General features: G+C 37.4%; 1 protein-coding gene across 1 annotated transcript; it reads right to left on the bottom strand.

Moving 5' to 3' along the window:
* Positions 1-1,463: 1,463 nt before the first annotated feature.
* On the bottom strand, positions 1,464-11,027 carry tbx22 (T-box transcription factor 22). The gene is made up of 8 exons (XM_039694237.2): positions 10,801-11,027; positions 10,525-10,684; positions 9,104-9,205; positions 8,729-8,903; positions 8,475-8,642; positions 4,971-5,029; positions 2,810-2,895; positions 1,464-2,009 (listed from the first exon to the last, which is right to left on the bottom strand). The coding sequence occupies exons 1-8, from the start codon at positions 10,955-10,957 to the stop codon at positions 1,510-1,512; spliced, it is 1,407 nt and encodes a 468-aa protein (XP_039550171.2). The 5' UTR covers positions 10,958-11,027; the 3' UTR covers positions 1,464-1,509.
* Between the last annotated feature and the right edge of the window lie 553 nt (positions 11,028-11,580).

Raw genomic sequence — 11,580 nt, 5'->3', positions numbered from 1 at the left:
GTGTACATTTATTCATATTGTCTTATGTAAGTACATACAGTAGTAGTTAAACCTGATAAAAAGTGTCAAGATGTATAAACATTTGTACTTCTTTATAGTTGTTAATACAAAAATTATACATTTTTCAAATGCTGTAATATTTTGGTGTCTGTGCAAATGTAAATAAACATACGTGCTCAAGAGATCATGCTCCATTGGCCCTCTATAGGGCCCTGTTTACACCTGCTATTAAGATGTATTTTAGTCGATAGGATCACACTTAGATGACAGGGTTTAAAATGTTTGTGCACTTTTAACCACTTTCAGAGGTAGTCAAAAATGCATTCAACCAGATTGCTTTCAGATTGTAAATGCTCATGTTGCCGAATGCGTTCGAACAACCACAAAAGACGGCTATGGGATGCACGCAAACCAGACGGGATTTAAACTAAAAGACCCAAGTTTGGTTTGAAGATAAATAGTGTACCAAGCAAAACGTTCTCTCACCGTTCCTGATTTTTAATGCATGCACAACGTTCGGCTTGTCTTGCGGCTGTCAGAGCAGAAACAAAAGCTGCTGCTCTCCATAGGTTTTTATCATAATCGCGTTCATAAGTAAATTGTGAGAGCTTATTTTATCCATTGGATTGAAAGATCTGAAAAAGCCCATGCATTCACCCACTATATAGACCCTCTCCTTGGGGAAATCAGGACAGAAGTGGTTGAAAGTGAACAAAAGCGCCAAATTAAAACACCAGATGTAAACGGGCTTGTGTCTCCCTGTCTGCTTATGATCCAATCATCCAAAATGCATCTTAAAGGAACACTCCGACTTTTTGGGACTTTAGCTTATTCATCACATCCCCCAGAGTTAGATAAATCCATGCATACCTTTTTCAACTCCGTGCGTGCCGTAACTCTGTCTGACGCACCCACTGCTAGCCTAGCTAAGCACAAAGGCTGGATGTAAATGGATACAGCTAGCATACTAATCCCAAATAAGTGACAAATAACGCAAACATTTTCCTATTTACATGTGATTTGTATATGCTTTTACTATCTAGTAATTGCTGACTCTATACTCCAACGCCGAACGAACTCTCTGCTCCTCACCGCGGTGCGTCTCAGGTCCTGCGGTAATCACTCCGCCCAAGTGGCAGTGCTTCGCCTTCTGAGAATATAGTTCCCAATATATTTATATGGTTAAAAGATGGTTGTTTCTCATATGACCTTGTTATTTGTACACTCCATGACTATACAAATCACAACATGTAAATAGGAAAATGTTTTGTCACTTATTTGGGATTAGTATGCTAGCTGTAACCATTTACATCCAGTCTTTGTGCTAAGCTAGGCTAGCAGTGGGTGCGTCAGACAGAGTTACGGCACGCACAGAGATGGAAAAGGTATGTATGGACTTATCTAACTCTGGGGGATATGGTGAATAAGCTAAAGTCCCAAAAAGTCGGAGTGTCCCTTTAACACCAGGTGTAAAGAGGGCCGAGAATATGTGTTTTGACAGGTTTGAAGTCAGGGACAGTAACAGTTTGAGGAAATCATGGGCATTTGGTATACAGGGCTCTCACCATGAGCCAGTTTAAGATGATGAGCAACAGTAGAGAGTTGGCATGTCATGGGGAAACTATAGCTGTATGGTGACACAAAGGCTGAAGCCATATTGTCATTTTCAGCTTGATAGTGTCCGGAGGTCCATCCAGCTGAAATGTTGGGGATGGATCGTACAGAAGTACTTGTGCTGGTAGAATCATTGGGCCAGTGACTCCTGAAGATATCTCCTTTCTTTCTGTTAGTCATGAAGGGGAGGTCTAACATTGGTCGCAACCCAATATAACTACTGAGTTTGCCCAGGCAAATGTTGCAGTATGTTTGAAAACTGTTTGGAGGAAATATCTTGCAGCATTGAGGGCTTGTGAATGTGTTGGGATGGCATGCTTGAGAAATGGAGCTGGGCAGGAAGGATGTCATTGATGAGGTGATGTCGAAGCTTGCTGATGATCCATAACATCTGCCTGCAGTGAACAAAATAAATAAATATTAGTTAGCTGTAGTGTGTCAGTAGAAATATCAGTTTACATTTCGAAATACTTAAGGCTTTAATAGAAATAATCTAGTGAGAATTTTAATTGTAATCATGCACACAGTGATTTGATCACACCATCATCGAGTCCATCTGGGATTAAATGAAGAAATAGAAAAAAAAAATAAGAATAAATCCAGAAGAACTGCGGGAACGTCTCGGGGATGCTTGAAGAAACCTTCCTGCAAAGCAAAAGTGGTTTTAAACAAAAAGGGTTGGTCACACTAAATATTGATCAAAGGTTAATTGATAAGTAAAATCAATTTTTGACAGCATGTTTACACAAATGTCTAAAACTTTTCATAGAGCTGTAGCTATGCAGGCAAGTTTCTTCAAGCATCTTGGAGACATTGCCGCAGTTCTTCTGGATCTCAGTTTTTTCATGCAATCCCAGATCGACTCGATGATGGTGAGTTCAGATAAGACCAGTCGTTGTCAGACTCCTTCAGCATACAAAAATCTCACTGGATTATTACAAATAATGGCAAAAAGAATGTTTTGGAAATGTAAACTGATATTTTCTACTGACAAACTACAGCAAAATATTTAAATAACTGCCTAAAACTATTGTGTAGTTTTAGACTTTTGCACAGTAGTGTATATATATGGTGTCTCTTGATTGGACCACTTGGTGATGAATATTTTAGCTATCAAAACTTGTCACCATTACTGGGAAAAAAAACATTTAAACTGAAATAAAATAATGAAATATTCTGAATTACAAATGCCAACCTTGTAGCTCCATAGCAAAAGATTTGAAATTGAGGTTAAAGGGACTGTTCCATGAGTACGACTCCAGAATCCCACTCAGCACGCCCCTAAAATACATTGTAGAAGAATGAGAGGGTGATAATTCAGATATCTGAAAATCATCAAATACCGCTATTATAATGTCTTTATTTTAGATGATTCTGCTAATGTGATAACTGCTAATCTAATGCAAATATACAGTGCACGGCATAAACGAACACCCATTTCGCTTTTAAATGAATACTTTCTATGGGATTCTATACAATGAAACATTAATGGAAGGAAGGTTTTAAATTAGATTGGTCAAGACCAAAGCCAAAATTGGAACTATTCTAAAAAAAAAAAAATTTAAGATCATCAAGCAAAAATGAGAACATGCGCTAGGAGAAAAAATTAAATAAAATTGTCATTTACAGGAATTCACCAGTAGATGCATCAAGTCAATCCTCACACACATGGCCACAGGATAATTGACCATTAAGGGCTTTTAAGAGAGAAAATCCAATCCTGTATAAATGCAGACAAAATGGCACCACGTGGAAAAGAAATGTCACAAGACTTCTGTGCACAAAAAAGGTCAAGGTTGTAAGAAAATTTGTAAAGCATTTCTAATACATTTGAATATGGTCGTAACAGTGATCCAAAAAATTAAAAGGATAGTTCACTTTTAAATTAATTTTTGGTATGTTTTAGCTTACCTCAAGGGCATCCAAAATGAAGGTGTCTTTGTTTCCTCGGTAGTTTCAATTTTGATATTTTTAGGTCAAACCGTTCTTGTCTGTAAATCATATAATGCAAGTCTATGGTCACCACCTCAAAGAGCATGCACGGAGATGTCCAGATTAAACATGATTTAATGACTCGTAAATGTAAGAACACATTGATGCCCTAAGAAAACGAACAGTATTTTACTAGATTTACATGTACGAGGGGATCACTTCCGGCGCTTGCACAGACCGAAGCGCCCCGCCCTCAGATCACTTGGAGGTGGCTGTGCTTACAAAAGGTAAAAAAACAATATAAATACTGTTCGTTTTCTCACAAAAACCTCTCGTTTCGTGTCTTAGGTCATCAATGTGTACATTTACGAGTCATTAAATCATGTTTAATTTGGACTTCTCTGTGCATGCTCTTTGAGGTGGTGACCATAGACCTCCATTATATGACTGACAGACAAGAACGGTTTGACCTAAAAATATCAAAATTGAAAATACTGTGGAAACAAAGACACCTACATCTTGGATGCCCTTGAGGTAAGATAAAGCATATAAAAAATTCATTTCAAAGGGAACTATCCCTTTAAGGACTTGTGTGAAGCTCGCTAAGACATCCAGGCCATAAACGGAACACCTTGTCAAGAACGTTTTGTGATGAGAGAATTTGAAGAAAATCGCCATAAAAGTCCAGCACAGTTGGGTTCCAAACTGCATGGTGTAGCAAGGGTAAGGAGTCCAATAAAAAATGCATGGTACCAACAGTAAAGCATGGTGGTGGCAGTGTTCATGTGTGGCACTGCAGGAGTCGGGGAGTTGCATTTCATAGATGGCATCATGAATTCAAAGATGTACTGTGAAATACTGAAAGGGAAGATGCTACCATCACTCTGTGCTCAAGGTCACCGGGCACTCTTTCAACACTAAATAATGACCCAACACAGGTCACAGGTTCATTTCTGAGGTAAAAGTGATTCAGTGGACAAGCATGTCACAAGACCTGAACCTAATAGAACACTTGTAGGATATTCTGAAAAGACAAGTTGAATCCCTCCAGCATCCAGAATCTGAAAGAATTACATCTTCAAGAATGGAGAAAGATAGATGTAGCTGTATATTGTCAACTTGTTCATTCAATGTCTAGAAGAATTGGTGCTGTTCTAAAAAATCAAGGAGGCCATACAAAATATTAGATTTAATTGACTTTGTTGTAGGGTGTAATTTGTTTTTTAGTTAATGTTTTTTTCTTATGCTAAAGATGTTAGGTGTTACGTTAATACAAATGAATGTTTAATAAAACAGTTTTTAAAATGCAGCAAATTGGTCTCATATTCATTAAGAAATGGATAAGAAATCTTGATTTTCAAACTCATTTATGCCATGCACTGTATGTGATATCAATAGTTTATAAAAATAATAACATCCATTACCCATTTCGTTCCCTGAAGCCCTTGGCAAAAGGATTCCTGTCAATCTTCAGTTTTGTTATCTTAAAAGGTACCAGAAAGAAAAAAAACCCACAATCAGTAACTTTGGCAACAAAGGCATATGTGTGTGTGTGTATATATATATATATATATATATATATATATATATATATAGACCATTAAGTTTACAGTGCTTAACAAGTAAACCCAATTGAAATCAGTCAGTGAAATATAAATAATACAACAATCCTTTTAAGACAAGACCTTGATGAAAAGTCTGTCCTGTGGTTTCTTGTGTAAATAACTCCCAAACGGTTCAGTGTAATTTCATGTTGCTGATTTACAGGTGCATCTGGGAAAATGTTGTTTTACAAAGTAATATGATGTGCTTCAATCAGAATGTTTTTACATAGCATTACAGGTTCCAGGGTTTTTAGTATTTGTTTGGAGGAATTCATTATTTGGTATCATTCTAATTATAATATAGGTGAGGTTTTTGCTGTAGAGTATGTGTAGAGTAAACCCACAAGGATAGTTAAACTTTAAATCAACTACATTCACCAGTCCCCACAAGTAAAACAGGTTAATAAACATACATACTGTTTTAATTCAAATCTAAAACTGCTCAATAGTTTCTGAAAGAGTTAGGATTAGGGATAGGGAATAGAAAATACCATTAGCTCAATATTGAAAACAAGGTAGAGTATAGTCAGCTAATAGTAAATTAAAGGTGCTATATGTATTTTTTAGCAGCCGCTATTGGCTTTCAACACACCGGAGAAAGCATCACACAACATGCCGGAAACTCATATAAACTCCCACTGCAGCGTTATAATAATAGACTTTTATTATCAGCTTGACGTTGAACTAATGCCCCATGCTCATTAGGGGGTGTAACGGTACATGTCCATTGAACCGTTTCGGTGTTCGGTATTGAACCGTTTCGGTGTGAGGCTTCCGGTTCGGTACGCATACAAACCGAACGATTGCTTGGACCATTTTTCCTGCCGGCAAAATTCGCGCTGGTGCGCCCAACACAACGTTGCGCAACATCAAATGGCAAACGTAATGAAAGCAGAACTGCGCTACTCATTATGTGCTTCACGGATCGTTTATCAGTTCGGACCAGCAACATCTGTGCAGCGCGAGCCGATCTCCATCAAGCAACACTGTTACCACACCGCGCTAAGAGATCCGGTAAAGAAAACATTTGAATTCGCCACTGAGGTAATAACATCGCTGCGAGATCTAGTGAGATGCATTCACATTTCTCCTTTATTAACCGTAGATCTCTATTAGATCAAACAGCGCTGTCATGGAAACCAGGAGAAACATTGTGCCGTGAATGAACTAGTAATACTTTCGTCCACAAACCAGCAACATTCACCATGGATTTAATATAGTAACACTAACTGGAACCAGTTTGGCTGGAATGGTGAAATGCTTTCAAGTACTTCACACATCTTTTTCCAGCACTTCAAAATTCAAACATTATCTAATTTAAATGTTATTTTTAATGTGATGACCAAAACATTATTTGTTCATCCTTCAAAGATGACCCCCATTTATAAACCTGAAAGTTTCAAGATCTAGGAAAACTCACGCTTATTTAAAAATATTTTTTTCTTTAAGCAAATAGGAAATTTCTCTGGCATTTCTTTCTTTTTGCTGTATCGAAAACGTACCGAACCGTGACTTTAAAACCGAGGTATGTACCGAACCGTGATTTTTGTGTACCGTTACACCCCTAATGCTCATACAATGATACCGTTACACTTGTGGTGTTATCTAGCATAAGGCATTTCACTAACTATTCATGTATCTTTCACAATCAGCAATCTCAACATAGATAAATGTATAATATGATAACAGAAACGGTAAGTGAACTAGACTGAACAATTTTAGTGCAACAGTAAGATTGTAGGAAGTAACATTACTGTACTTAACGTGTCTGGAAATGTGTATAAACAATATGATAGTAGTGGGATGAGTGACGTTAGACAGTAGATCTAGTACATAAAATAAAAGTTACATCCTAAAGCACCTACTTTTTGTTATCCTGGAACAGTTTTTTATGTTCATTTCATGTCTCATTATGTTGTAGTTCACCTTGCTATTTCATTATAGTTTACCATTATTTCAGCATATCTGAAAACTTGTAATTTGTCACAATAAAAATAGTGGAGGTCTGTGCATAATTCAAATGCTCTGCCGATGTTGATCCACGTTTTCGTCCCAAGTCGATCCGATTCACGTTTGGCCTGACGAGCTTCAGCAGATACATTTTTTTTGTGTGTGTGTTGTGCTGGAGGCAGGAGTGTGTTTTAGAGTTATCAGTCGCATAGACTGTATATTAAAAGGAGAGAGGCTCAGGAGCGCGCATACACGTCATATCCATTGGATTTCACCGAAAATGTGATCCGGAGACTTCACATAGAAAAAGGAATACTGGCCTTCAGAGGTAATGGCAAAACCCGACAAGCGGATCATTGTAATGTGTGATTATAACCCCTTCACACACAGGCAATAAAAAAAAGCATTCATTTTAGAAGAAATATTACATATAGCACCTTTAATGTCAGATTTGTACAACTTATGTATATGGACAATTGAAATCTGTTGATTCAACACACTTATGGCAATTTATAACTATTTTGCGTTTTGGTGACTTGGAGGCGAATTTACCGGTCAAAAGTTTAGGAGCATTAAAGTCGGCGTGAAACGGAAGTTGAGATTGTACGTTTTTTCCTTGTCGTGACGTATATTCGAGTGAAAAGGCTTCTGAAATTAGAAAAAAATGTACAGCAGGGCTTGATTTCGTCCTTCGGGAATTGATCGGATCATTGGAGGTTGGGTGTTGCAAACAAAATGGAGGCAGATTTGAATGCGATTCTCTGATAGCCGCACCCTCTTCGGATCTGGCCGCAACCTTTCGCCATGGCACGTGACCGAAATAGAAGAGAGGTCGTATTGATGGGGGAGGGAAGGGTTATGTCTTTGATTAAAGATTATAAGGGTAATACAAATTATAAAAATTGTAATGCTGTGAAATACTATCATAATTTAAAAGAACTGTTTTTTTGTTGTAATATATTTTAAAATGTAATTTGCCACATGATCTTTAAGAAATCATTCTGAGATCATTTCTTATTATTATCAACGTTGAAAACAGTTTTAACGGCATAATTTATTTATTTTTTTTGAAATCATGATACACTACCATTCAAAATTTTAAACATTAAAAAGAAAAAAATAAAGGAATTAATTATTTTATTTAGCAAAGGCACATTAAATTATCAAAAGACATTCGTGAAATTAAAAAATATTACAAAAAGTTATATTTATAATAAATTCTGTTTTTTTTTAGACTTTTTATACATCAAAAAAACCCTCAAATTTCAGAGTAATCCCAGACTTATGGACTCGACTTTCCTACATAAATGCAGAACCATATAAAGCGAAAAATTTCCATTTGTATGAATCCAAGATCAAATAAAGAACTGTTACCTGTTGATTTTGGTAGGCTGTGACAGTGGTGAACTGAGTCTCAGGGAAGGAGAAGGTGTACACACCCTCCGCTGGCAGTGACAGTAGAGTCTGGGACACGCATTCAAGAGGACTGTGCAGAATAACGTGTATGCGTGGCTTGTACTTGTGCATGGACTTCAGGATTATCTGAATTTCAAATGACATTGGACACATTTTGTATTTATATATAAGCGTAATTGTCAATTGAATACATTGTAGTGTAGGGAACTCACATGGCCTTTGTCATCCATCTCATTGTTGGTGAGTTTGACACGATCAAAGCTAATCCCCTGTCTCATCCAGTTCTCTCCTGAACGCGGTGAGTCCGGATGGACATACAGATGAGGCGAGAGGTGTGAATGATCTGTGTTTCCAGCCACCATCCACTGAGAGCTGTGGTACACATACCTAACATAGAAGATAAGAACAATAAGTATTATTCAATCTAATCAATACATGATTTAATCATTTGTAGCAAGTGCATATAGTTGAATAATTCACGATACAGCTTATCTATATCATCTGTGTCAATCTTTTATTTATGTTATTTTGACCTTCATGTTATGTTTAATGAATCATTTCAGACTGCAGGACAGACCACAGTATACCTGTATCTCTTTGAGTCCACAGGCATGATGTCCATGGCAATGGAGTATTGCTGCAGGGGATCCAGATTGTGCACATTGACACGGACAGAGGGGAACATTCTCCTGAGGAGAGCAACACTGACATTATAAAATCATTACAGCTGTTTGGCTAATTACAGATACAAATATTCATAGTCTTAAGGTTTTCAAATATAGAGTTAATGTAGGTCAAAATAAAGGCTACACAAACTTTTGCCCCTTTTTGCATTACGGATAACTTGACTCTAGAAGCTGAAAGAGTCTGCAGATTTTTTTTTTTTATAAGAAGTTGACAGATTTCAAATAAAATCACATGGTGTATGAAAGGCACAAATTTAGCTTCAGACTATGAGTTTATCCAGTCACTGGCCATCAAAAGACTACGGAGCCCCTAAAGGAACATGGTGAAGAAAAATTAAATGGTATAAAAAATTATTTGGAAGTGCTTTTGCGTTCTCTTGTCTCTTATTTTTCCTTTCATTTGACATTCCACCCCTTTGGAGCTCCGTAGACTGGAATACACTACATTTTAAAATCTGAACGGATTTTAAAAGACTAGGCCTAATACACTTTTAATTCACAGATTTTATAAATGGTTTGCTTCAGAGAAAAACGGGGCATCATACACTAAACAGATAAGGATAACACACTACCAGACTGTCAAGTCATTTTAAGCACAATAAACTCACAGAAACACACACCTCTTTGCTATATTGTGTAACTTGATAGTGTGGTGTGTGAAACTAAGCCGTGCGTGATGCCCAGTTTTTCTCTGTGACCACAAAGTCGACAAGTCTACAATGCCTAGTGATTTAGCTGGTTAAAAACTGTTAAAAGTTGTGTAGGGGTGGTGATGGCACAGTGGATAAGACACATGTCTTTGGTGTGAGAGACTCGGGTTCGAATCCACTGTGAGACACCAATGTGTCCCTAAACAAGACGCTTAACCCCTAGTTGCTCCAGAGGCGTAAGACCTCTGACATATATAGAAATTGTAAGTCACTTTGGATAAAAGCATCAGCTAAATGTATAGTGTAGTCCATTTGTAGTTGTAGTAGTGTAGATTCTTTGTAACGAGGATCCAGCCCTAACTACTATTAAATATAAACATAATATAATATCAATATGATATAAACATGATATCAACATAAACATAAATAGACTATAGTCTAATCTTACCACTTGGCCCTGCACTCTCTCAAGATTTCAAAGTTGTATGCTAAACTTGGCTTTTTTTAACACTGTGTTTCACAGGACTAAAATACAACATTTAAATCAGAGTGAAACCGGTTTGGCATAATTCTTCACAAGCTCATTTAATTTAGCTGTCGCTGTAATATACTGATTTGCTGCCCGGTTAAATTGTATTAAATAACTATAATGGGGCCTATATTGCCATCTACCTCCCAACTTTTGTGATGATCATCTCTGTGCCGATCTCGTGAAATTTCTTCCACAGGTCAGATCCTTGAAGATCTACCCGAACTTCTCTCGCAGCTTCACATGCGGTCCCTGCAGGTTTTCTGAGCTTCACGCGTTTTTTCTTCCTGTTGTTTCGCTGAACTTCACAAGTAATCAAAACAAGTTTACACAAATGGTAGGCTAATATAAATATAAGTAAAACAACTGTCAAACAATGCTAAAATGTCCCCTCCCTCCTTCAAAAAAGATCCACTAACCCTGTGGGTCGATGAAAGTTGTTCTCGGTGTATCTCTGTCATATTCCAAGACATACTGCAATTTCTCATTCTTCATATTTTCCACCTTCATCTTCTTGCAACTTTTCCCTGAATCATCCACAGAAATCGCGTGAGCGCGCGTGCTGATTCCCTGCATTCTGACAAGAGCTCAAATGACCCGAGTCTTCCAGCGTCAGTCTGTCAGAAGCATCGTCAGTTTTGGTATCTCTCCTCTCTCTTGTTCGCTGTCCTCTAAGCGCGTTCGTGTGCACATTCCACCTCTTTATTTTTCATCCTTTTAAGACTAAACAGTCCAACTTTTTTTGTTTTTTTTTGCCCATGGGAAAGGAGATGCTCTTGTTCTCAAACTTACAGGGACCAATAGGATCTCAGATGAGGACTAAACTCCCAGTCCCAGTAGGCTACAATAGCGACCTATAAGCGGCAGTTGTTTTTGTTTTAAGAGATCATGCAAAACTCCAATCTGTGTGCATATAAAATGGCCCTCCTACGAAAAGTGTGCATTTACTTTGTGTGTGTGTTCCACAGTTTATTATGAAAGTTACACATCAAATCCATATTCTGGAGGGAAAAAAAACAAAACAGCATTTATCTGAAAATAAATAAATTAAGATTTGCAACTCAAAGTTTAGAAAAAACAATCTTGTAGTATACTTCTTTGAACACTAGATGGAGTCAGAGCAATCCCTTCTGGTGTTGAGGTCCAGGCTCCAGGTGCTGTTGGCCGTTTGTGATCCAAAAACACCTTTGTTGTATATG

This window comes from Pimephales promelas, chromosome 9 (genome assembly GCF_988280905.1).
Source record: "Pimephales promelas chromosome 9, fPimPro1.hap1.1, whole genome shotgun sequence".
Classification (NCBI taxonomy): domain Eukaryota; kingdom Metazoa; phylum Chordata; class Actinopteri; order Cypriniformes; family Leuciscidae; genus Pimephales; species Pimephales promelas.
The sequence above is the reverse complement of the archived record's forward strand: the minus strand, read 5'-3'. Positions and strand labels throughout refer to the sequence as shown.